Source organism: Geotrypetes seraphini, chromosome 5 (genome assembly GCF_902459505.1).
Source record: "Geotrypetes seraphini chromosome 5, aGeoSer1.1, whole genome shotgun sequence".
Classification (NCBI taxonomy): domain Eukaryota; kingdom Metazoa; phylum Chordata; class Amphibia; order Gymnophiona; family Dermophiidae; genus Geotrypetes; species Geotrypetes seraphini.
The window spans coordinates 183,969,613-183,997,261 of NC_047088.1; the positions used below are offsets into that span (position 1 = coordinate 183,969,613).

General features: G+C 42.9%; 1 protein-coding gene across 12 annotated transcripts in view; it reads right to left on the reverse strand.

Annotated features, from left to right (window-relative positions):
• Nucleotides 1-27,649, reverse strand: part of GULP1 (GULP PTB domain containing engulfment adaptor 1) — a 282,238-nt gene that overhangs the window by 105,504 nt on the left and 149,085 nt on the right. For all 12 annotated transcript variants that reach the window (XM_033945466.1, XM_033945464.1, XM_033945471.1 and 9 more), the window contains 2 exons: nt 24,974-25,045; nt 5,254-5,352 (listed from right to left, as the gene is read on the reverse strand). In XM_033945466.1, coding sequence (XP_033801357.1) covers nt 5,254-5,352; nt 24,974-25,045 — 171 coding nt within the window. The remainder of the gene's footprint in view (nt 1-5,253; nt 5,353-24,973; nt 25,046-27,649) is intronic.

Here is a 27,649-nt window from a genome sequence, read left to right on the forward strand (position 1 = left end):
GGCCAACATTAAAGGTCAATGTGTGTGGAGGGGGGGGTCCAGGGGGCGCGCTGTTGTCTTCTTTGGCAGGAGGACTTGGAATCCCTCCTGCCAGTTTGGGGGCAGTGGTGGGGTTCTCTTTCCAGCAGGAGGGATTGGGTTCCCTCCTGCCAGTTCAGTGGTGGTGGTGGGGTTCGGGGGTTCGCCTTCCGGCAGGAGGGCTTGGGATCCCCCCTGCCGGTTCGGGGGTGGGTGGGGGTGGGGGGTTCACCTTCCGGCAGGAGGGTTTGGGATTCCTTCTGCCGGTCCGGGGGGGATTGCGATCACAGCAGGAGAGATTAGGCATCTCTCCTGCCACAATCGTTACCGGGGGAGGGGGGGATTCTGTAACCTGTGTTGTTTTTGACAGACGCCGGTTAAAGAATATAGCTTTTAGGCGAAGGACTGGCCCCTCCTTCACCTAAAAGGTCTGGGTTTGGGCGTTTGGGACTTGGGTGATTTTTTAATTGGGAATGTGGTATAGGGATAGATGTTATGGCAGTCTGGGTCAGTAGATTGCTGAACATGCAGGTAGGCCATTCTAAAAAAACAAACAAACCTCAATTTGGACAGTTTTTTTGAGAACGGACATTTCCATGTGCCAACTTCAGTATCTACTGACTTAGGCCAAAAGGGGACTTAGACTTTTTTTAAAAATTATTTATTATGCCCCCTCCAATTATATAAATAAGTATAATGAAGGAATATAGGGTTATAGCATTGTTTATTGTTGAATTAATCAAGTGATAGTCTAAGTAAATGATTTGTACATGTATATGTATGCTGGATATTTCAAAAATCATTTAATTCTGTATGTAATACTATTACTAGGCTAGTTATCATAACTCCAGCAGAGTTGTGTTACTCCTTGACTATAGTTCTTATATTGTAGTTCGTGTATTGTATCATCATTACTGAAGTTAATGTTCATATTTCCATCAAAGCTGCTCATGTAAACAACTCTGAATTGACTTCATAGTCATTATTTATCAGTATGGAAGCTTTAATTAAACTATAAACCATATTACTCCTGTTTTCAAAGGCAATATATGTGCCTATTTGCCTTTATAAAATTGTCCCCATAAAAGCTCCCATTCAAAGTTACACATATTCTGAGGCAGGCCAAAGCTTTCTACCCAAGTTGCACAGATACACACAGAGGTTAAAGGAGGAAATCACCAAGCAGGCACATTGATGTTTAAATCCCCTTTCGTTTCCTTGCTTTGGATAAAGCTTTCTGTGTCTTCTGAATACAAGTGAAGACTTATACATCTTTGATGAAATTTGATGTACTTCGAAGTTGTAGCACAGAGAGCTTTGGATTTTTTAATGTTTTTTTCCTGTTTTTCCAGCACTTTAAAGACTGTTGATGTAGGTTTGATAGCAGGGCAAGTCACTTAATCCTGCACTGCCCCAGGTTAATTAGATTGCGAGCCGACTGGGACAGAGAAGAATGCTTGAAGTACCTGTATGTAAACCACTTTGAGTGTGGTTGTAAAACTACATAAAGGCAGTATACAAGTCCCAATACAGACTGGTATTTTTTTCCAATAGGTTAAGTTTGAAGTTAATATGTTAACAGTTATCATGATACACATATGGTTTCTTCTTCAAAGAAAGCTCTCACCCCTTCCTTTCTCCTTCTGTTTTATTTATTTATATATTTTTTAAAAATATTGGGATACATAGCAGCTGAAGGTGGTAAGTGTGATACTGACCGCCACTGGCATTATTCCTGGATATTCAATGACAGACCATTTCTGGGCTTTGGCCCTGAAAATCTGGTTGTTGTTTTTTTTTAAAAAAATTAATATTTCCATTTGTTACATAACATCACAATATACAGGTTAAAAAAAAGAAATCTAAATTATAAGAAAATACAATAAATTCTTAAATTTTTCATTATTCTAGTCCACATTATTTGGACTAATCTTGTTCCTTATAAAGCAACAAAATTACTAAAGAAAATATATTAATCTAGAGTGGACAGGCAAATAGATCAATTTAAGTTCACTTATTATCTTCAACCTCTAAATTAGTAATGGTTTATCTTTAAGAAAAATCTCTAATTGAGCTGGATCCACAAATATATATTTATTATTACCATACGCTACCAGACACTTGCAAGGAAACGTAAGAAAAAAAGAAGCTCCCACAGCTAATACCTTTGGGCTTAAGCTGTAGAAACTGTCTTCTACAAAATTGTGTCCATCTGGCTACATCTGAAAATACTGTTAATTGCTGACCACACAAGGAGGCCTATTTCTTTGCAAAATACAATTTGAGTATATTTTGTTTTTTCACTTCTGCCCTAAAAGTAACCAAAAAATAAATGGTTTAGCTATAAAATCCTTAAAAGACTCCAAAAATTGTGAAATGTTTAAGCTATCAGGTGATAGCATTTGATCTACACTTCCCCCTCCCCATTCACGGTTTCACAAACTGATGATTTTTTTTGGGGGGGAATCATATTTTATCACGTTCCCACCTCTCTCCCATCTTCCTCCTGGCCTTACCTGGTGGTCTAGCAGGCTTTCGGGGCAGGAGCGATCTTCCTACGCTCCTGCCCCGTGTAGATCGCCAATAGGAAATGGCTGCCGTGAGCTCCCGCCGTAGTCTCGAGCTGGACGAGAAGATATTTGCGGGTTTTCTCCATTCGCAGTCCGGCTCTGCCCCTATCCCCCGCGAATACCGAGGGAAAAGTGTATTCCCCTCTCATCAGTAACACATTTAAAGCTTCTAGGAATATAATACAAATTATCAGGTGAAAAAGAATCCACCTGATCATATTCAAGAACATAAGAATTGCCGCTGTTGGGTCAGACCAGTGGTCCATCGTGCCCAGCAGTCTGCTCATGCGGCGGCCCTTCATATACATATCCTTCAAATACATCTTCAGGAGCTCTAATGGTGCCAAATAATGGGAGATAGGAAAATTTAAGAAATCTAAGATTCCTAGATCTCATATTATTCTCCATCTTTTCTAATTGAAAATGTAACAATGTACTATCTTTAATACTTGAAACTACTGATGATTGCAAAGTAGATACAGATGAATCTAACTTATCCACCCTACTTCCAATTAAGGATAATTGAGTTTCATGTTCAGTCACTTTAGTAGTCATACCAGAGGAAAATTGACATAACTTAGAAACTGTACCTTGTAGCGAAGCTTCAATTAAATTTACAACTTGCCAGACATCATGTAAGGTGATCACTTTATTCTCAACACGAAGAATTACATTTGACATTGGTAACATTTGTACCGGTGTCATAGACTTAGGGCTGGTTATTCCTAAACTGAATTTTCCATTAATGAATCTGATCCAAATAATTGTAAAGGGAGTAGTTCATTCCCATCTTTGGGGCCCAAAACTATTTCTCCTTGAGGATTTAAAGTAGGTTGAAAAGGAGGTGATGGTTCACTCGAGGAGAGGGAAGAAGGTAAAGACACCTGATTATCAAGAGATATTGCAGTAGAGGGGAGAAGATGACTGGCCATTGGACCCGCGGCAACAGATAATGGAATTATCTTAGCCTTTCTTTTCCCCATTGCAAAAGAAAAAAAATAGCTCCCTACTCCTTGCTCCTCTGTGCTCCAAAGGGGCGTGTTGTGCCCCTTTAGCCACACCCCTTTGGCTTGCGCCCACATGCTCGTGTCCAAGGGCCGCGTTCTGTGGCGTGGTGTTATTGAAGAGGTCAAGCAATACCTCTTTCCCCAGAAGCTGAAATAAGGAGCTTGTCGAAAAAGTGCTCGTCTGCTGTTATCAGACATACCTTAGTCCCAAGACAGCCCTCTGTTCAGCATGGCATGGTATTGTTTAAGAGGCCAAACAAGACCTCTTTTCCCAGCACCTGAAGTCAGGAGCTGGCTGCAAAAGTGCCTGTCCATTGTTGTCAAACATACCTCAGTCCTAAGACAACCCCATCTGTTTTTTGAAGAACTAGCTAACACAGAGACAGTTAAGTTGATAATCAGCACTTAACTGGCAAGTGAAAGGTCAAATACTGACTCCATCCCCGGAACACCCCAACACAGCACCACATGCTTAGATGTTAAGATCCTGATTCTATGATACCTACAGTTAGGTGCCTAATTTACTTTTTTTAAATTGGCTTAATCAGTGCTGATAATTGAAGCTCCATTAAAAAACAATTAAAACATGATTAAAAAATTATTTTGCTTACATGTGCCTAACTTGGAGTGTGGGCATGGATTGAGTTAGGTGCACACATTTAATCCAATAAAACCCTGGCCTAAATGGAGTACACCTAAGGATTTTACACCTACTGGCATAAACACTGCTAGGCGTTATTCTATAAATGGCGCATAGCGGTTGATTGACAATTGCACCGAACGGTGCCTAGGAGTTAGATGTCATTTATAGAATCAGGCTCCCACAGCTCATTTTTAGTGGCAATAACTGGTTAAGAAGCACTGAAAATTAGCAAAAAAATCACTTGGTTGGCGCTAACTAATTAGTGGCCATTTCTTTCTGGTTAAATAATTTTGAAAATTGACCAGATTATTTTTGTTAATCCCCTCTCATACTACTTCTAATTGACTTTTATTTGTTCAAAATACCTATAAAACTGCCATTAGAGATTGGAGCCATTAGCAATTACGGTGAGCCACTAGCAATTTATTTATTTAAATTATTTATAACCCGCTTATCCACAAATCTAAGCAAGGAACAAAAATCACATACAAAATCACACTAAATAATGCAGACAAGTATAAAACAGCAAAGGCGAAACAGGATAAAAAAAAGAACTACCCTAACTCAAACTGTCACATGGCTCATACCAAAAAAGCTCTCAATAAGTACACATATTATGAAAATGGGTCATTTATACTTTAAATGCTTCCTAGAATTCACTTTCTTATTCATAGGACCAGGAGTGGCCTAGTCAAGGCCAGACAACTTTGAAAGGCTAGCTCTAGAAGGTCCCACTAAAATAAATTTAAGTGTATTGTGAGCGTTTCTGTGTAGAATCAAATCTATAATCTGAAAATATACATATATTAAGTGAACTATTAGTTCATTAGGTAAAATCTTACAGTGCCACTAATTACAGAATATGAAAACAGCCATATTATGTCAACTATTGGTGCTCAGTTGTGCACTGAGGGAAAGAGGCTGGAATAAGATCAATTTTCTATCACAATTCTATCTTGCAGTGAAAAAGTGCTTCCATATTTTTAGTTAGTTAACAATGATTAGCACATCTTACCTTTATTTTTGGTTCTAGAATTTTGACACCATAGATTGAAATTTGTAGTTCAATCTTTGGAGTTTTCTGGCCTTCTGATTTTTTTATATGTCTTGCAAACTATAAAAAAGAAAAAAAAAAAACATCAGTAATATCATTACATAATTTAAGCTCATGCATCTAGTAATAGGAATGAAGTTGGCTTTTGTTTGGATTTTTTATTAACTAGCTAGATGTACCACAAATATCTTAAAATATCATAAGTCCAGGAACAGATCAAAAAAACCCAAGGCACCAAGAGAAAAAAACATTTTTGTTGGCCTGTGTAATTGATTATTCGCACCTGATTATCATCGCTAACTGGCTTGTTATTCAATTAAATTGGATGTGTGCAATATTTAGCACCATTTATAGAATTAGGTTAAATATGTCACTTTTTCCTATTATTATTATGAACTCCTTTTACAAAGGTGTGCTATAGTTTTTAGTGCATGCACCGGATTAGTGCACGCTAGCCGAAAAACTACCGCCTGCTCAAGAGGAGGCGGTAGCAGCTAGCTTGCGCTATTCCGTGCGTTAAGGCCCTAACACACCTTTGTAAAAGAAGCCCTTTATCCCCAATCCCATGATCATCCCTTCAAGTCCATCTTATCCACTGAGCATGCAAGGCCTATGCTCTTATGATCTTCCATGTGACTGAAAGGAGAAAAACATAAAAACACTTAAGCTACTATTATCCCTCTCAGCATTCTGCTCTTCCACTCTCTAGACCAGTGGTTCCCAACCCTGTCCTGGAGGACCACCAGGCCAATCGGGTTTTCAGGCTAGCCCTAATGAATATGAATGAAGCAGATTTGCATGCCTATCACTTCCATTATATGCAAATCTCTCTCATGCATATTCATTAGGGCTAGCCTGAAAACCCGATTGGCCTGGTGGTCCCCCAGGACAGGGTTGGGAACCACTGCTCTAGACTGCTTGTTAACACAACTATATTTCCCCCCCCTCCATTGTGTTTAGGATCACTATACTCGTAAGTTAGTTGCCAAACAAAAAAAACAGATTTACCATAATTTCTGTTTTTTAAGGGCCACTGATGACCCAAGTTGCATACCTTTAATAAACCTGCAGTTGTAAGATCAAATCTGTTCTAATTAAAGGGTCAAACTTTCACATAACAAGTTAGAACGTTATGTACATTTACGAGGCACCAACACACATTTTTAAACTGAATCATATTCAGCTTCACTACAGGAAAATAAAAACCTGGTCTGAACTAAACCAATAGCTTAACATTTGAAAAATCAAAGTACTCTACAAGAAACAGCCTTAGGAAAAGCTAGCAACCACAGGGGATCGATTAAATCAAGAAGTGGGTCTGGTTTATGGACCAAATGCATATACTCACTGCCATGAGAAAGAAAATATCTTGCCAATTGTCTTGAAAATGTTAACAAGCACTTAAACAAAAACAGGGAATAAAACACTGTGGGAGAGAAATAAATAACATTTATGATGGATGTAGTTTTGCAGAAGAACACCAGCACCACCTACTGGTCTGTCAAGATTCAATGAATCTTGTTTAATAGTTAATAACTACAAGGAAGCTAACCTCATCTCCCAAAACACATAGCCACTTGTCAATTAGCGAGAACAGCAAATATTGACATTTTTACTATTAGTATTCTTAAAGAGAAAACAACAAAATCAAAACATGTTTCACTATACTGAAGTCAACTACTCTATACTGTGGTGCTAGATTGCCTGCTGCTACATGTTTACTGAAGTGTCATAGATCTTGCTAGATCTGGGATCTTCTCTGCCCTTACTCCACTGTGGTTTCTTTACATACTGTATGTCTCGTGCACACTCTAATTCTACCACTGACAAACAGCTAATACGTACTGGGGTTAATTTTATAACAGGCTGTCCTGGTCATCTATTTATTTATTTTAGGTATTTATATACCAACTATCAAAGTTATCTAAGCGGTTTACAATCAGGTACTCAGGTATCTGTCCTAGTGGGCTCACAATCTATCTAATGTACCTGGAGCAATGGAGGATTGAGCGACTTGCCCAGGTGACGTGCAGATGTACATTATGCTGAGACTGAAAAATCAGCCTTTTCAGTGGCAGGACCAATTATGTAAAATACTTTGCCTAGGAATTTAAGATTATGCAGTAATATATTGCAGTTTAGAAAATTGTTGAAAAAAACTTACTTCTTTGTTCAGGCATTTTTCTAAAAAGAAGAACCACATATTGAGAAAACATTTTGGGGTTTGTTTGTTTTTTTTTTGCTGCTATTTTTATGGTGCAATGAAAATTTAATTTTAGATGAGGTTTTAAATGTTTGTTTTAATGTAATTTGTATGTAATTTTGTGAGTTGCATAGGTTTAAGGCAGATAAAAAAATATTTAAAATAAATAAATAATACTGCTTTTTGAGCAGTCATCTTTGCCTGGTTAGTTATGGTCTTGAATACTGACATTTTTACTCTTTGGGGATTTTGCCAGGTACTTGTAACCTGGATTGGCCAGAGTTGGAAACAGGATGGTGGGCATGATGGATCTTTGGCCTGACCTAGTATGGCAACTCTTATGTTCTTATATATAACTACTAGTTCTTCCTCAACTCTGCCTATGGACTACTCCAGCATTAATTGCAGAGGGTCACACCAGTCAGAGGGTATATTCAGAAGTACTATCCAGTTATTTGCTGCTGAATATCCAGGGATGGTCCACTGAGCTTGGTTTAAGCAAGCAGTGCCTCTTTTGCCAACTTGAAGCCCATGGGGCTCAGTTTCAAACCAAGTAGATATCTCAAATTGGCAAAAAAAAAATACTACCCAAAACATTCAAATTGTGATTCTGGGATTACAGAATTTAGATATTCAACACTGCAGTTTATCCAAATAGCAAGAGGGTGTGTTGAGGGCATGTTTTAGGCATGACTAGGGAGGGTCCAAAATTACAATATCCAACAGCGATAATCGAATGGGAAGATTTGCTCAAGTTTAAAAAGAAGGATTTTTTATTTAGACTAGTTTCAGTCACGTCCAGGACCACTGGGGCTATTAAGGCATGATACCTCCTCAACTCCCAATAGTTGCTGTCCCCTCTTTCTCCCCTGAAAGTAAAATCAGAAAGGAATATCAGGTTCTATGACAGCATTGAGTATTATCGGCATTCTGAACAAAGTAGAAAGCAGGTCTGAGGAGTAGCCAAGTGTTCAGTACTGCAGACTTCCACCAGGGGGCCCAGGATCAATTTTCACTTCAGTACTCTTTTTTCATAATAATGGGCTTTTAAGGGAGTACTAACTATGCAGCAGTGGAAATATTTTCCTTTTTAAAGTTATGAATACTGCACCACTGAAAGCCAGTAAAACATATTAGCACCAGAGTAAAAATTGGCATTAGCCAGTTATGAAGGAGAGGAACTTTACAGAGCTACCATGCTGTATGCGACAGGATTGTTAGATGATAAGAGGGCATTGCATGAACAAAATACCTTTTGCCAGTGAGGGCATAAAGCAATGTTACTTACCGTAACAGTTGTTATCCAGGGACAGCAGGCAGCTATTCTCACTAGTGGGTGATGTCATCTGACAGAGCCCCGATACGGACGTCTCACAAGCATGTCTTGCTTGAAGAAACTTTTAGAAGTTTCGAGATGCCCGCACCGCGCATGCGCCAGTGCCTTCCCGCCCGATGGTCCGGGCGTGTCTCCTCAGTTCAGGTAGCTAGCAAAGAAGCCAACCCAGGGGAGGTGTGTGGGACGTGAGAATAGCTGCCTGCTGTCCCTGGATAACAATTGTTACGGTAAGTAACATTGCTTTATCCCAGGACAAGCAGGCAGGTGTTCTCACTAGTGGGTGACCTCCAAGCTAACCTCAATGGGATGGTGGGAGAGTTGGCAACTTAGGAGAATAAATTTTGTAACACTGTTTGGCCAAACTGTCCATCCCGTCTGGAGAAAGTATCCAGACAATAATGAGAGGTGAATGTATGAACCGAGGACCAAGTGGCAGCCTTACAAATCTCCTCAATCGGTGTCGATCTGAGGAAGGCTACAGAGGCCGCCATTGCTCTGACCTTATGGGCTGTAACCTTACAGGGTAGTCCAGCCTGGGCATAGCAGAAAGAGATACAAGCCGCCATCCAGTTGGAAATGGTGCACTTCGATACAGGTCGACCCAACTTGTTTGGATCAAAGGAAACAAAAAGTTGAGGAGCAGTTCTGTGTGGTTTAGTGCGATCCAGGTAGAAAGCCAAAGCACGCTTACAGTCCAGAGTATGAAGAGCTGATTCTCCAGGATGAGAATGAGGCTTAGGAAAAAACACTGGAAGTACAATGGATTGGTTGAAATGAAATTCAGAGACCACTTTAGGCAGGAATTTAGGATGAGTGCGGAGGACCACCTTGTCATGATGGAATACTGTGAAAGGTGGATCTGCAACTAAGGCCTGAAGCTCACTGACCCTGCGAGCAGACGTGAGGGCCACTAGAAAAACCACTTTCCAAGTGAGAAACTTTAGTGGAGCCGTTTTCAAAGGCTCAAAAGGAGATTTCATAAGCCGAGAAAGGACAACATTGAGATCTCAAACCACTGGAGGCGGTTTGAGAGGAGGATTGACGTGAAAAAGTCCTTTCATAAATCTGGCAACCACAGGATGAGCAGAAAGAGGTTTCCCCTGTAGAGGCTGATGGAAAGCCGCAATCGCACTCAGGTGGACTCGTATAGATGTCGACCTGAGACCAGACTGAGACAGGTGTAGAAGATAGTCCAACACAGAAGATAGAGAGGCTCGCTGAGGCTCCTTAGAGTTGGAAATACACCAGGAAGAAAATCTAGTCCATTTTTGGGAGTAGCATTGACGAGTAGCAGGCTTCCTTGAAGCCTCCAAGACATCCCTCACCGCCTGGGAAAACTGGTGGGGGGTTACGTTGAGAGGAACCAAGCTGTCAGGTGGAGAGACTGCAGGTTGGGATGAAGTAGAGATCCCTGATGCTGAGTAAGCAGAGACGGAAATACCGGAAGGAGGAATGGCTCCCTGCTGCTGAGTTGAAGTAGAAGGGAGAACCAAAGCTGTCGAGGCCACCGAGGAGCTATCAGGATCATGGTGGCACGGTCGGACCTCAGCTTGACCAGAGTCTTTTGAATGAGAGGAAATGGAGGAAACGCCTACAGAAAGCGATTCCCCCAATCCAGCAGAAAAGCATCCGCCTCGAGGCGCTGAGGAGTGTAGATCCTGGAGCAGAATCGAGGCAGCTTGAAATTGTGGGGAGCCGCAAAGAGGTCTATCTGAGGCGTTCCCCACTGAGCAAAGATCTGAAGAAGGGACATGGAATGGAGTGTCCATTTGTGAGGCTGGAGTAGACGACTCAATTAGTCTGCCAAGACATTGTCTTTCCCCTGGATGTACACAGCCTTGAGGAAGACGTTGTGGCGAACCGCCCAATCCCAGACTCGAAGAGCTTCCTGGCAGAGGGAGGCCGAGCCCGTGCCCCCCTGCTTGTTGACATAATACATGGCGACCTGGTTGTCCGTGCGAATGAGGACCACCATGTCGTGAAGCAGATGTTGAAAGGCTTGAAGAGCATTGAAGATGGCTCTGAGCTCCAGAAGATTGATTTGATGGAGTCGGTCCGCACTGGTCCAGAAACCCTGAGTGCGAAGCCCATCCAGATGCGCTCCCCAGGCATAGGTCGAGGAATCGGTTGTGAGAACCTTCTGGTGGGGAGGAGAGTGAAAAAGCAAACCTCTGGATAGATTTGAAGAGGTCATCCACCAAAGTAGAGACTGCCGAAGAGCAGGAGTGACGATGATGTGTCGAGTCAATGGATCCGCCACCTGAGTCCACTGAGATGCCAGGGTCCACTGAGGAATTCTGAGATGGAGCCTGGCGAACGTCGTCACATGAACCGTAGAGGCCATGTGGCCCAGGAGGACCATCATGAGTCTCGCTGAGATGGACTGGCGAGAAGACACAGACTGGCAGAGATGAAGAAGGGCATCCATGCGCTGAGGAGGAAGGAACGCTCTGAGGCAGATGGTATCCAGGACCGCTCCGATGAAGGGGAGCGACTGCGTGGGCCACAGATGAGATTTGGGAAAGTTGATCTCGAATCCCAAGCTCTGCAGGAACTGAATCGTGGATAGGGTCGCCGAGATGACCCCCGATGCCGAGGGAGCCTTGATGAGCCAGTCGTCGAGGTAGGGAAATACCTGAAGACCTTGGTTCCGGAGTGCAGCGGCCACCACTACCAGACACTTCGTGAAGACTCTGGGAGACGAAGACAGACCGAATGGAAGCACTCGATACTGCAGATGCAGATGTCTCACCTGAAATCTGAGGAATCTGCGGGAGGCCGGATGAATGGGAATGTGAGTGTAGGCCTCCTTGAGATCCAGAGAGCATAACCAGTCGTTCTGCTCGAGGAGGGGGTAGAGAGAAGCAAGCGTCAGCATGCGAAACCTCTCTTTGACCAGGAATTTGTTGAGGACCCTGAGGTCCAAAATGGGTCTCGGGTCGCCCATCTTCTTCGGAACAAGGAAGTACCGGGAGTAAAACCCCTGGTTGTGTTGGTCCACAGGGACCGGCTCGACGGCCCGGAGCTGGAGCAAAGCCTGGGCTTCCTGAAGAAGAAGGGCGGACTGAGTCAAGTTGGAAGGATACTCTCTTGGAGGGTGGTCCGGAGGGACCCGATGGAATTGAAGAGAGTACCCTTCCCTGATGATAGTAAGGACCCAGAGGTCGGTGGTTACGGCCTCCCAGCGATGATGAAAATGATGGAGGCGCCCTCCGATGGGAAAAACAGGGGGAGGCAGAACGAGACTAGTGATGCCCTCGACGATACAGTCAAAAAGGCTGAGGAGCCTTGAGGACAGCAGACGGCTGAGACTTTTGCTGACCCTTCTGAGGAGGCTGCCGCTTCGCAGGTTGCCTCGCTGGAGGAGCTTGCCTCGGTTGATAACGCCGTTGATAAATCAATGGCGGTCGAGAGGGTCGAGACTGTTGAGGCTTAGGCTTCGGCCTCAGAATGGACTGGAAGGATTTTTCATGATCCGACAATTTCTTTGTGACAGTCTCGATGGATTCGTCAAAAAGATCCGCCCCAGCACACGGGACGTTAGCCAGGCGGTCCTGAAGATTCGGGTCCATGTCAATGGTCCTTAACCAGGCCAAACGGCGCATCGCCACCGAGCAGGCAGCTGCTCGTGCAGAGAGCTCGAAAGCATCATAGTCCGACTGCATCAACTGAAGACGAAGCTGGGACAGCGAAGCGACGACTTCCTCAAACTCAAACCGAGCCTGGGACTCGATGTAGGGCGTGAATTTTCGAAGCACAGGCAGAAAAAATTCCAAGTAGGTGGCGAAGTGGAAATTATAATTCAGGACTCGGGACGTCATCATAGAATTCTGATAGATGCGTCGTCCAAACTTATCCATCGTCCTGCCCTCGCGGCCCGGAGGAACCGAAGCATACACCTGGCCTGGATGAGACCGCTTTAGCGAGGATTCAACCAGGAGGGACTGATGAGAAAGCTGAGGTCCCTCGAAGCCCTTATGATGCACCGTGTGGTACTGAGCATCCAATTTGCCAGGCACCGCCAGAATGGAGTAAGGAGACTCAAAGCACCGCATGAAGGTCTGATCAAGGAGCTTGTGCAGAGGGAGGCGCAAAGACTCGGCCGGAGGGCGAGGCAAGTGCATAGTATCGAGATATTCCTTGGAGTAGCAGGACCCCGCATCGAGGGTAATGTCCAAGTCATCCGCCATCTGCCTGAGAAACGAGGAGAAAGACAGTTGGTCCGCCAACGCTGGTCTCCGAGAAGGACTAGAAGAAGTCGAGGCCGCGGGCTCCATGGAGGCCTGTGAGCAACAGGGCGAGTAGAACACCTCGGGGTCCTCGAACTCCGGCCCGGGAGGAGGAGACCCAGCCGAAGCAGAATACCCCCTCCGAGGCAATTTCTTATGAGGCGAGATGGTGGAGTGCTGGGAGGAATGCCTCGAAGAGTGTCTGGAACGATGCCCCTCTCGATGCCTGGAAGGGGATCGAGTCCGCCTATGAGAATACTGGTCCCCAGAAGCCTCCAAGGAGCAGATAGGACTCGAAGCCGTCGATCGCAGAGGCGGATGCGTCGGAGCCTCCCCGGAAGCCGCCCAGGTTTCTCGATAGGGGGTCCGGAAGAACTCGTCCTGCCTCCTGCTATGCCCAGGACTGGGAGGCCTCGAAGGTGGACGCCACACAGTGTCATGGGGTGGAGTAATAGGCTCCAAAGGGGGCAAGTCACTAAGGGAGGCTTTCCTCGAGGGAATCGGCTCCAATGGAAGCATTTCCCCAAGAGGGGCCGTCGATGGAATCGGTTCCAAGGGAGGCATGTCGCCAACCGAGGCTTGCCTCGAGGCGCTGGACACCGCCCGCCTATCCTCCTCGCCGAGCAACGAGGTCGTGCGGCGAGGAGGAGGGGGCGGCCCGCCCCTCGGGACCGGAACTGGGAGGTCACCCTGGATCGAGGCAATCAGCCGGGGGCCCATGGTGGTCATGAGTTCCACAAACTGAGCCTCCAGGATGGACTTCAACGAAGCCGATATGGAGGGATCCGCACCAAACGGGGGCCCTTCCGCACGGTCTTCGCGCAATTTCGGTGCAGTGTGCTTCTGTTTAAGCACCACCGGAGGAACTATGGGGGTTGGTACCTGTTCCGAGGAGACAGATGAAGGCACCGGCGTAGAAGACGAGGCCAAAACCGGTGTGAACGAGGCCGGTTTCAAAAAGCCCGAAGCAGCCGGGGAGATAGAGGGCTTTGTCGATGAAGTCGAAGCCCCAGTCGATGTTGAAGCCACAGGATCTGACGAAGCTTCCATTTTGAACATGGACTCCCACAGCAGGCAGCGACGCTTAAACGCTCGCGCCGTCAAAGTGGAGCAAGGCTGGCACGATTTTGGAAAATGATCCGGACCCAGACACTGGAGACAGCGTCGATGAGGGTCCGTGAGCGAAATCGCGCGCTGACACTTGCTGCACTTTTTAAAACCGGTGATCGGCCGGGACATAGGCCGAAAAAGTTCCGCAGCAAGGTCGAAGGCGCGGGGCCTAAGCCACGCGGCCGACCCGGTGTCGCAAGGAAAATTTTTTTTTTTTTTTTAGAAAAGAAATCAAAGAAAGAAACAAACACACGGGAGAGCCCAAAAGAACCCAACCCGCGGAATTAGAAGGCAAAAAAACAGATTCAATGGGCGCAGAATTGAAGTTGAACTTCTCAGCTCCGCGGAAGAAAATGAACTGAGGAGACACGCCCGGACCATCGGGCGGGAAGGCACTGGCGCATGCGCGGTGCGGGCATCTCGAAACTTCTAAAAGTTTCTTCAAGCAAGACATGCTTGTGAGACGTCCGTATCGGGGCTCTGTTGGATGACATCACCCACTAGTGAGAATACCTGCCTGCTTGTCCTGGGATAAAGCAGTTATCCTCTAAAGTATAACTGGTACAGAAGCAAAGAGTACTGCCCAAGGGAGATGGAATGAGAAGAGACTGGTAAGACCACCAACCCTATTATAGCTCATATCCAAATGTCAAAAAAATAAAAAGTGCATGGGAGAGCAGAGACAGAAGGCAATAATAGAAAGGGTGCCATAGAACCAGAATTAGCAATGAAGTTGAATAGACCTACAGCAAATGCAAGTGGCCAGGAGAAATTGAAAAAATGCTTTGGCAATAAGGGGTCCTTTTATCAAGCCGCGCTAGCGGTGTTAGAGCGTCGGACATTTCATCACGCGCTAACCCCCGTGGCCGGCTAAAAAACTAACGCCTGCTCAATGCAGGTGCTTGCGGCTAGCGCGGCAGGTGGTTTAATGTGCGTTAAACCCCTACCGCAGCTTGATAAAAGGACCCCTAAATATCAGACCAGCTAGAAAGAGCTGCCTAATTCAAAGTAGACAGCCAGAGAGGAAGGCTCACAAAAATAGTTCACCTCAAATAAATGGCAAATAACCAGAAAACAGATAAAGAAATAAATGTAGGAATAACCCATACTGCATGGATGACCATTGGAGTGAAAGACACAAGAGAATTTGATCCAGAAAAGTTTGAAAGAAAAAGTATTGACACTATCACCCTAAGTTTGAATATAGATAGTCGATTCATGGTACTACAAATGTGACTGGACAACTACTCTGAGATCATTCTATATTTGATCTTTTTCATCCACCAAAGCACTACCAGCAATTATCTCTCCTTTTCCACAACATACCTTGAACTTTCCAGTATAATATATATATATATGTATTCCCCTCCCTCCTTAATGTATTTTCCTGTATATGTACCAGGGTGTATTTGATTTAAATCAAATCAATTTAAATCACTAGTCAGAAAGACCTGATTTAAATCATGGTGTTCAACAGACTTATTCTTGGCTGGTATAATCTTAATATTTATAACTAGATGTCATTAGAAGAGGCCAGTTCTTGATATACAGCTGAAAACAGTCAACTACAGAGTTCCATCTAACATCTTGTGGGAGCATTAGCTTGGTTCAACCCATTCTTTTCAGAGCTGCTGTTGCAAAATGATTGTTATGGAAGTATTTCGCAATTTCAATTACATTATTCTTTATTTCTGGTACACTGAAGGTGTAGCAAATGAGCACTGTAACTATATGTTATTAAATTGGCATTCTCTTCATGCTCTTCTAAATTTCTTCTCATCTTGGAAACATTTGCAGCATTGTCTTTGACTAAACTGCGTACTAGGCATTAGAATTTTTGTTCACATTTTACTGTAGCTTTTGTTCAGGGGTAGTGAACGAGGGCTTTAATCCAATCTGGTTTTCAGGATTTCCTGAACAAATATTGCTTGAGATCTATTTGCATGCACTGCCTCCACTGTATGCAAATAGATCTTATGCATATTCAATGAGGAAATCCTGAAGACTTGAATGGACTGCTGCCCTTGTTCCCCACCCTTGGCTTTTGTTGCTACTTCCTGTAAGTATTCTGCTGTGTGTTTATTTCTTGAGTATTCAATTATTTATGCAAGAAAAACATTCCGTTCTCCTGTTGTTATACAAGCAAATACAACAGGATCATTGTGGCTATTACTCCACCCATCAAGACTTACCAAAAAAATAAAAACATTGCATGAATATACAGTCTTAAGCTACATAATTAAAAACTAATCTTTATTTCATGATGAATAATTTTGGATTATAATTCCCTTCTTCTGTTATATAAACACATACAACAGGATCATTGTGGATATTACTCCACCCATAAAGACTTAACAAAAAATATAAACATTGCATGAATATACAGCCTCAAGCTACATAATTAAAAATTAATCTTTATTTCATGATGAATAATTTTGGACTATAAAGCATCTTAAATAGAAAACTTTTTTAGATAAATACTTTAAGGAAAAATCTTAGTTAAAACGAAATCAGATTTTTTTTTTAATCATTAATTTTTATCCACCCTGATATGTACTCATGTCCTGAATGTCACTTCATGGAGCTGATGAAGCGGATCCTGATGCTCGAACACTCATACCTCAATAAATTGACTGTGCCATTTGCTTTTGCAAATTTTCTTAAAAGCAGTAATCAAAGCCTATGCTATTGTGTTGCTTATTACTGTAAGATATTATTTTATTTATTTATTTATTCATTCATTTATTTAGCCCATCCTCCCAAAGGAGCCCAGAACAGGTTACAAGAGTACATTCACAGTATAAGCAGGACAAACATTGGTGTGAAAAACAAACTTGGTGTACATAGAGGTATAAATTTCAGCTTTTACAGTATAGTTATAACACAGATTTGGAAATATAGACTTAGTGGATATAGGATATTTTAAAATTGCAGTATTTTCCAAAGAGACATAGTTTATGGTGGTTTAAATTACATAATTTTCCGTATGGACTTAGCCTAACATAAGGTAAAATAGTTTTGTAGGTTTGTGCATCATTGAAGTATGGTGGGTTTTTGATCCGGTGGACCGCCATAAGGGTCAGATAGGGATGCAGATGTAAGCTAAGGAGCTGGGTTTGAAAAAGAGGAAGGTTTTCAAGGCCTTCCTGAAGTTCCATAGACTGTTTAAAGATCTGACAGATGGGGGGATGATGTGCCATAATCTGGGTATGAAATGAAATAAGAGCATTTTCGGGCTGTTTCAGATATGAGTGAGCATCAGGGTGGAATGGCTAGCCGTTTTTCTGCTTGGGATCTCAGTGATCGGTTGGGGACATAAATTTGTAGTTTTGATGCTATGTAGCTTGGTGTCATCTTGTGGAATGTCTTGAAAGTTAGAACCAGGGCTTTAAAAGCGCATCATTTTTGGATAGGTAGCCAGTGCATGGATCTTGGTGCAGGGGTGACGTGGTCGTGGAAACCCAGGTTTTTCAGAAGTCGGATTGCAGCATTTTGCACACCTTGGAGATGGGAGACAGTTTTTATGGGTAAGCCTACTAGTAGCGTGTTGCATTAATCTAAGCGAGATAACACAAACGCATATAGTAGCTGGGCAAAATTGTTCTCTGGAAAGTAAGCATGGATGCACTTTAGCTGACGTAGGTAATAGAAACACGAAGACACTAATTTTGATACATGATCAGAGAGCGACAGGTTTGAGTTGAGAATCACTCCCAGGCTGTGGATGTTGTCTTTGGCTGTAAGGGTGTCATTTCCCCAGGAGAGGGATGGGCGGGGGTCTGTGCAGGAATCCTTGTGTATTCAGAGAAGTTCAGTTTTTGATGCATTGAGCTATAGTTTGCTTGCAGTCATCCAGTTCTTTATTTCAGTTAGGTAGCAATGAAGTTTTTGATTTGTGCGTCTCAATGTTGACCTAGGGGGAGGCAGAGCTGTATGTCATCTGCATAAGAGTGGATTTTGATTTGATATTCTTCTGCGTTGTTGAGTACTGGTTTGACGTACAGGTTGAAAAGGAGTGGGGTAGAAGTGCACCCTGGGGTACTCCATAACAGAGAGGTTTTGGTTCTGATAAGGAGGGTCCTAGTAGTACTTTCTGAAATCTTTCTTTTAAGGAGGAGAACCATGCCAGTGTGACATCACAAATTCTGATGGAGTGTAGTCTGGATAGGAGAAGTGAGTGATCAATAGTATCGAAGGCGGCACTCAGGTCTAATAGAACCAGCAATGCGTCTATACCCTCATCGAGGATTTTCCAGCTCTCATCTACAATGTCTAGAAGCGCATACTATGGACACTCTATTAGAAGTGACTGATGGTTACAGTTCCTTCAGCAAATGGTGTCAAGTATCATCTTTGGATGTTCAAAAAGGAAGAGGATGGCATTTTTGTTTATCAGACTGGCTGTTTGACAAGAGGCAAAATGAATAATGAATAGTTTGTTATTGAATCTGGCCTAGAAAACTTGCATCTTGCAAGTCTAGAGGAAATTATGTTTTAATGCATGTGTCCTTGGATCTGGTTTCCATGCTGAAATGGTTTAAATTCAACCCCTCCAGGGGAAAAGCCTCCTTTTGGTACTTGGCATCCCTACTCGAACAAAACAGCAATGCAGGAAATTAGAAAGACAATTCTTAAACTCTGGACTTTTTAAACATAAATCCCAACAGAGATTCAATACTAAATTTTATAAGCAATCAATTCTAAAAGCAAAAATCATATTATACTAAATTAGTATGCTCAGGGAATAATAGGACCAAATAAGTATTTCTAAACTCTAATAACTTGCTTAGGTTACTGGATAATATTAGTCTGAGTCTGTTTACAGATACACTTGATGTAAACCAAATGGATAGAATCTTTGAAATTAGGGTTCTGTAGGCAATGACAACTGGCCTGGACCTTGATAATACACTCCAGATAATGGGGTTCTCCACTGCAATAATGTACCAAGTCAAAACTGAGGTAGTGCTGAGGAGACTGCTGTTGGAATTCTTTTGTGGATATCCCACACCATGAGCCGATTTGCGAAACCATCTTTCTGGATGTCTTGTGAGGTGTCCTAGCTGCTATGCAACCAAAACTAAAGAGGGGCATGATGGAAACATGTTCTGGGCGAGCTTTGGGCATGCTTAGACTTGGATATCTTGCGGCAATAATCAAATGTTTCCCAAGACGTCCTGGATGGAACTTAGACTTCCGGCGCTAGACATAAGAACATAAGAATAGCCTTACTGGGTCAAACCAATGGTCCCATCTAGCCCAGTATCCTGTCTTCAAGGAGGCCAATCCAAGTCACAAGTACCTGGCAAAAACCCAAATAGCAGCAGCATTCCATTGCCACTGATCCAAGGCAAGCAGTGGCTTCTCCCCATGTTTGTCTCAACAGCAGACTATGGACTTTTTCCTCCAGGAACTTGTTGAAGCCTCTTTTATAACCAGCGACATTAACCTGTTTCAAAAGTGTCCAAGTGCCAAAATGGAACCCAAACTGACCAGATGACCACTGGAGCGATAAAATAATAACCCCTCCATACTCCCCCAGTGGTTACTGACCCCTTTCCACTCCACAAAGATCTGAATGAAACATTACATACCTGTCTCCAGAACCTTAGCATCTGGTATGGGAAAGCCTAGTAGACCAGCACACAGGTGTATTAAGTAGTCTGGTAGGTGGACTAATGAACCATAGAGAGAAGAATCTAGGCCCATAAGCCACGCCAACCACTACAATTATGGTTCAAAGTGTAAGCCTACCAAAACTCTACTATACTGCCATATAGGTGCCACTTGCAGCCATACAGAATATTGCGATGGGAGACAAGAAGTCTAGTATGTTTTGGAGAAGTTTTGGAGGGCTCAGGATAAATTAAAAGCGGGTTATGGTGAGATGCACATCTCACACCCTTTATGTGAAGTTCATAACAGTTCCCTATAAAGGTACTCCACTGCTCTGTTGGTATGTCTCTGTGGCCAGCCCATTACAATGCTGGTCCCTCCCTCATCTAAATGGTCTGGATTTGGATGTTTTGAGCTTGGATGTTTTTGTGGTTGAAAATGTCCTTAGATAGATAGATATGGTTGAAAATGTCCTATAGATACATGTCCTAAGGTTAGACATTCTGGCGTCTAAATAGGAGATTATTGAAAAATATTTTTTGAATGTCTAGCAATTTTGCTTGTTTTGAAAATGGACGTTTCTCTGCCTCTGCCTTTGGTCGTCTTGTGGGAAACATCCAAAGTCAGACTTAGACATCCTATCAAAATGTCTCTCCATGTATTCTAAAAATTAATTAATTTGTTGGTTGCATATTACAAAAAAACAAAACAAAAACTAATCAATTCTTTTGACTGAGTAACCATAAAATTAGATCAGAGGCATGCACTGAAAATGGAATACTTGGATTTCAGTATAGCTTTTCATCAGGCCCCCCAAAAAGGAGTTTCATAAATACAATTAACAATCTTGGGATGGGCCCCAAAATAGTTAACATGAGGTTAAGGAATAGATGAATGGAACTGGTAAACAAAATTCACTTAAAAGAAAAATAGATGATTAGTAGAGTGCTTCAGGGACCAGAAGATGGCAAAAGAGTACTACCTGTAGTACTGCATTCAGTTCTAGACGTTATCGTTCCAAAAGGATACTGATAAAGATGCTCTAGAAAAGGGCGATCAAAATGGTGTAGACTATGTATTAAAAGCTCTACGAGATGAATAGGAGGACATAAATATACATATCTCTGGGGGAAGAAGGGATGGGGAGAGCGGAAATGACAGAAAATTTGAATCTCTCAAAAATATCCATTATGCCTCAATATTCAAAGACATTTATTTGAATAACAGCGGCCAGTACCTGGGAAAATGGATTAGCTGCTACTATCTATGGATATTCATTAACACTGATTTGAGTTGCTGAATATCCTTACAGACTGCTTCAGCACTATTTGAATGGAGTTAATGTTAGCATGCAGATGGAGCTGGAAGGTTTGGATTTTTTCCCACTGAGAGCAATATTCATTCTGTTATTCGTATAACTATCCAAATAAAGCTAGTTCAGAAATAAAACTGTCCTAATATTAAATGGTTAGCTATCCAGATAGTGGTCTCAGTACTGCTACCATCTGGACAACAGTGATGCCTGCAATCTTAATACAAGGGGATGCTGTAAAGTTCTCAGACCAACCAACTTCCTAAATTCTGAGTATTATTTTGTTACTGTAGCTGAAAAGAGTGTTATTTTATTTTGCAAAGTGCCAATTTGCAGAATTGTGATGCTATGTTTTAACATTGTTTCAGATCATTGATTGCACCATGTCAAGGAAAAGTGTGGAGTTTTCAAGTGTGGAACTCCGAACTGTTATGAAGTTCCTATTCCTGCAGAAGAAAACTCCAAAGAAAATCCATGAATGTATGATGCAAATATTGAGTGACAAATGCCCATCAACATCCACAGTGAAAAAGTGGTGTGCAAACTTTCAGCATGGAGATTTTGAGACCAAATATGTAGCAAGGTCTGGGAGGCTTCAAACAGTGTCAGCTTCTGAAATTGTTGATCATATCCATGACCTGATTTTGGCAGATCGGTGAATATCAGTGTAAGGTTGTAAGAGCTATCTTCTTGATAAACAATCCGTCTGGCTGGATGCTTAATGTATGTGAATTCTGTGCAGAAGCACAGAATTCTGCATCAACATTCCAGAGTCAGATTGATATAATTTCCCATAGGCCTTTGCTGACATTGGTTAGGACAACCAAAACTGCTGATTGCTAGCAATGCTAAGGCTGACAATCAGCTAAAACAATTGCTGAGACACTGGAGTGTGTTGGGTGTATAATCTACAAACTGCTGGGTATGCAAAGTTGTCAGCCAAGTGAGTGCCCAAATGTTTGGATGCTGATGAGAAACATCATCGAGTGGACACTTCCAAGTTGATTTTACAGCATTTTCATCGAGCTGGTGGCAACTTTTTAGAATGACTAGTTACTGTTGATGAAACATTGTTACACCATTACGATTCTGAGACAAAACAATAGTCCATGCAATGGTGGCACTCAGGTTCTCCAAGGCCAAGGAAATTCAAGCTCCAAAAGTCAGTAGAAAAGGTTATGGTCAGTGTTTTAGAATCAGGAAGGTGTCAAAATGACTATTTTCCAAAGGGCCAAACAGTTAATGCAAACTACTACTGTAACTTGCTGTACTGATTAAAGGAGGCATTGAGGGAAAAAAAAGGAGGGGGGAAGCTGCGGAAAGGAGTTCTCTTTTTGCAAGACAATTCAGCTGGTCACAAGGCTGTCAAAATGATGGATGTTTTGGCACAGTTGGGGTTTCAGTGCATAGATCATCCCCACCCTACTCACCAAATCTTGCTTCATATCTGAGTATTTTATGTTTCCAAACTATAAAAATAGTTTGAAAGGGTGACAATTTTTGAGTGATTCGGAGGTGGTTGCAGCAGCAGAGCAGTATTTCAGTGACCAGACATCAGAGTATTTTTGCAAGGGTTACAGAAACTTCAGACACAATGTGCCAAGTGTATTGAACTCAGGGGTGAATATGTGGAATAACCTGTAAGTTTCATGGCTCCACATCATTCCCTTCTTGGTTGGTCTGAGAACCTTTTAGCACCCCCTCATAATGATGCTGATATTTGGATTCTGTCAACCAACATGGGTGGCTGAATAATGGGCTGAAAACGTATTGATACATAATCATGAAGTCACTGCTCTGCAGACTCAAACCTTTGATGTTTATATCAAAAGAATGTACAAAGTGTTTATTTCATACATACACATCTATGTACATAATGCTAAAACAAATGTCTTCTTCTGAGGAAGAACTAATAGAAAAACATTTTCATCACATAGGCCTAGATTCACTAAGCAAACCGATCGGGTACCGATCGATCTGCGAGTCCTTTGCGACCAAATTTCCCTCCATCCCCATTCACTAAAGCCTGTAGTGATCCTCCCATGCAAATAAGCAAAACCCCATGCAAAATAGCCACGTGATTCAGTCACTAACAATTGCTTGGCTATTTTGAATCAGGTTTTACTATTAGCAAACCGGATTGCTGCAGACCTGTCAATAACTGAGTTACCGTCAGGTCTGCAGGTTTTTTGACAGGCCTGCCTATCTTTTTTATTCATTTTTTTCCAAGGCACAAATATTTACACACGCAAAATATCTGCCCCATAAAAAAAAATTAATAAAAGATAGGCAGGCCTGCCAAAAAAATGTACCCCCACACACAAATGTGTCCTCCCCGAAGAAAAGGTGCCCCCCCAAGAACAGCCGCCCCCACCACCAACCAGCTTGGCCCTTGCCCTCCCTCCCCGCAACCGGCAACTTGTCCCCCTCCCAGCACAGCCCACCCACCCCGGCACCAAAAAGTTGGGAGCAGGAGTGGTGCTCAGTCCCTCCTGCTCCTAGGCCTCCCACCCCCGGTCCATCCCTGGTCAGCCCAAGCGGTTGGGCCCAGCCCACCCACCCCAGTACCTTTAAAATAGTTGGGAGCAGGAGAGGTGCCCGGTCCCTCCTGCTCCTTGCGACAAGGCTCCCGAAGACTCCCTCCATCTTCGGGAGCAGGAGGGGTGTCTGGTCCCTCCTGCTCCTACGTCAATCTTCAGGAGCAGGAGGAAAGTCCTCCCGCTCCTGCTCCTCCGTCTGGTCGCTGCCCAATAGCGGCCTTAGACCCCGCCCCGGCGCATCATTTGATGTACAGGGAGGGGCCTAAGGCACTGACTGGCTGAAGCACCTCATGCTCGGTGCTCGGACCCATGCTCTTCAACATCTTTATAAATGATCTGGACATAGGAATGACAAGCGAGGTGATTAAATATGTGGATGATACGAAGTTATTCAGAGTAGTGAAGATGCAGGGGGACTGTGAAGATCTGCAACGTGACATGATCAGGCTCGAGGAATGGGCATCGACATGGCAAATGAGGTTTAATATGGATAAGTACAAGGTGATGCATGTCGGTAACAAAAATCTCATGCACAAATACAGGATGTCCGGGGCGGAACTTGGAGAGACCTCCTAGGAAAGGGACTTGGGAGTTCTGATCGACAAATCGATGAAGCCCCACGCAATGTGCGGCAGCAGCAAAAAGGGCTAACAGAATGCTAGGAATGATAAAGAAGGGGATCACAAACAGATCAGAGAAGGTTATCATGCCACTGTACCGGGCCATGGTGCACTCTCACCTGCAGTACTGCGTCCAGCACTGGTCGCCGTACATGAGAAAGGACACAGAATTACTTGAAAGGGTCCAGAGAAGGGTGACTGGGATGGTTAAGGGGGTTGGAGGAACTGCCGTACAGTGAAAGATTAGAGAAACTGGGTCTCTTCTCCCTTGAACAGAGGAGATTGAGAGGGGACATGATCGAAACATTCAAGGTACTGAAGGGAATAGACTTGTTAGATAAGGACAGGTTGTTCACCCTCTCCAAGGTAGGGAGAACGAGAGGGCACTCTCTAAAGTTGAAAGGGGATAGATTCCATACAAACGTAAGGAAGTTCTTCGTCACCCAGAGAATGGTAGAAAACTGGAACAATCTTCTGGAGTCTGTCACAGGGGAAAACACCCTCCAGGGTTTCAAGACAAAGTTAGACAAGTTCCTGCTGAACAAGGACATACAATGATAGGGTTAATCTCGATTAGGGCGCGGTCTTGGACTAGAGGGCCGCCGCGTGAGCGGACTGCTGGGCGTGATGGACCACTGGTCTGACCCAGCAGCGGCAATTATTATGTTCTTATGTTAGTGAATCTAGACCATATTTAGGTAAGAAATTTCCCTACCTTCAGTTTTCGAACAGCATCTCGAACAACTTCTGTACCTTTGGGTTGTTCCACTTCTGTGCTGCCAAGAAACTGAAAACCATAACATTAATGAGTTTAGAAGGTTACAGTGAAAAAAAATAAGTTAATAATATACTTTGCAGCAAAATCTTAAATGTCAACAAATATAATCAATTATTATAAGTAATTTCTGGAACATGTACATTTTTATATATTGAAAACCTGTACAGATAAGTGTAATCAAATTAAAATATAGCAAAAGAGATGTTCAGGTAATTTTTAAGGTATCAACCTCTTGTTTTTTGTTAAATTTATTTTAAAATCATTTTTATTGGTTTTAGCAAGATAACATACCATAAACCAGCAATATTCAGACATATATAACCAAACTGTACAAACCAATTTTCTCCCCACCTCCCTCAACATTCCATTCAGTAGTTTTGCTAACAAAAACAAACTGATACTGATTTGGAGACGTCTCATATTCTTTTGTGAGATCGCCTATCTAGCAATCTCACAAAAGAATATGAGACGTCTCCAAATAATGCAAAATGCTGCGGTCAGACTTATCTTCGGGCTGAAGAAATTCGACCACGTGACACCCTACTATCGGCAGCTGCATTGGCTACCAATGGAAGCCCGAGTAAGGTTTAAATTTGCCTGCCTCTGCTTCAAAGTACTATACGGCCTGACCTCCAAGTACATAACGGACCTTTTCGCATTTTCTAATAATAAACTCAAGAGAAACACACACCCAAAACTCATTTCCCCTCCAGTTAGAGGCTGCAAAATGAAAAAACACCACGAACACCTTCTCTCTCACCAAGCAGTCCCATGGGGCAAAGACCTAGACCAACTGCTTTCGCCCACTATATACGGGGAATTCAGGAAACACCTAAAAACATACCTGTTCCAGAAATACCTAAACAATTGACCCGCTCTCTCTCTCCCTCCCCCCTCCCTATTCCACCTGAACTTACAGCACTGTTATAAATATAATCTGTTATCTTCATCTTATTGTAACTTTACGTTGCTATTTATCCCCAACAGGTCCTGTCGGACATTACCTACTAAAATGTACATATTACATTTTCGCTCAGCAAATTGTATTTCTATACCATTGCCTCCTGAGGTCTCTGATCTCTGTATTTCCTCTGAATATTTACTTATTGTATTTCGCTGAATGTCCAGCACTCTTGATTGTAAACCGCCTAGAAGTCGCAAGATTGTGGCGGTATAGAAGAATAAAGTTATTATTATTATTATGTAACAACTATGTTAAGTATTCAAAATTCTGCTGCGAGCATGAGGTGCGACATCATTCCAGAACGGTTCCCATAATGCACAGAAATGACACCCTGATGGGGATTCCAAATCGGTAATGTTGCGGCTTTCCAAGGCTGCTTGAGAGAGTGCCAATGTTGAATGGAAGGTGCCTCTGGCGTCACCCAAACATAAAATGGCTTTATTGCCCATTAACATGGCACAATCCACAAATGCAGTCATGCCCCGCGGTTTAAGAGCAACTATCAACCTCTTGTTTAAATTGGCCTTTATGTCAGTGCTAGCTCAAGGGATTGTGGTGCTCCGAGTCAATGGTTGCTTTGGCATCCTTTTCTCCCCAACCCCACCAGTATTGGCTCTAGCTTTTACTGCAGCAAGAGCATGTCACTTTGCTCTCACTGCTATGCTCTCATGTTTAAATCTGTGGCAATGGTGGCCATGCAAAGAGAGAACAAAAGTGAGAGCAAGCACTGCCCTCGCCAATGTGAAGGCTGAGCCAGCAGAGCAGGATTTTAGCATCCTTGAACTTTGGCATGTGCCTCACCTGGCTCCTGCTTTGTGTTGGTCCTGCTCAGTGTTGTGCAATAACATCTTTACAGACATTTTCCTATCCCTTGGTAAAGTAGAATCTTGTTTCTACAGGGTCAATTCATCTAAATAATGAATATTTTTGCTATTTCTTTTTTTTATGCTACAATGAAGACAAATTAAGGCCATCTTTTACTAAGCCATGGTAAAGGTTTCTACCTCAGACCAAAGCACTAAATGCTCTGATGATGTCTGATGCTCATAGGAATTCTATAAGTATTGGAGCATTTAGCGCTCTGGGCCACGGTAGAAACCTCTACCATGGCTTAGTAAAAGAGGGGTGGGGGTCACAGTGAAATACATCACAGTGAAATATAAATAATCAATTGTCTAAAAATTTTACAATTAGATACACTTTCAATAATTTCCTAAAATGCAAATAGGAATTTGAATTATCTAATAATCGGCAAAAGTTGACATCCTCAGGTTAAAAAAAAAAAAAAAAAAAAAGTGTGTCCTGATTGGCTGCTATACAGCGGTAGGATGCCTACTGCTGCCTACAATCAGGATGCCCGTTTATAGAATCGGTCCCTAAGTGCTCTGCTGTTTCAAAACATATTGGCTCATGGTATTCTGGATTAGAAAAGTATATGTGAATCCTAGACTAGATCAATTTAGCATTCTGTTTGAGAGGAGGGAGCCAGGACAAAAATGGCTTTCAAGAATGTGTTACTATTCTGTAATTTGACCCTATTCCACAAAATGGGACTACAGAGATTGCCTATCACCCCCGCTACGTTTTCACAATTGATTTTCAATGAAACAAAGTTTGAGTTTGCTTGAGAAAATGATCAATGAATGCCC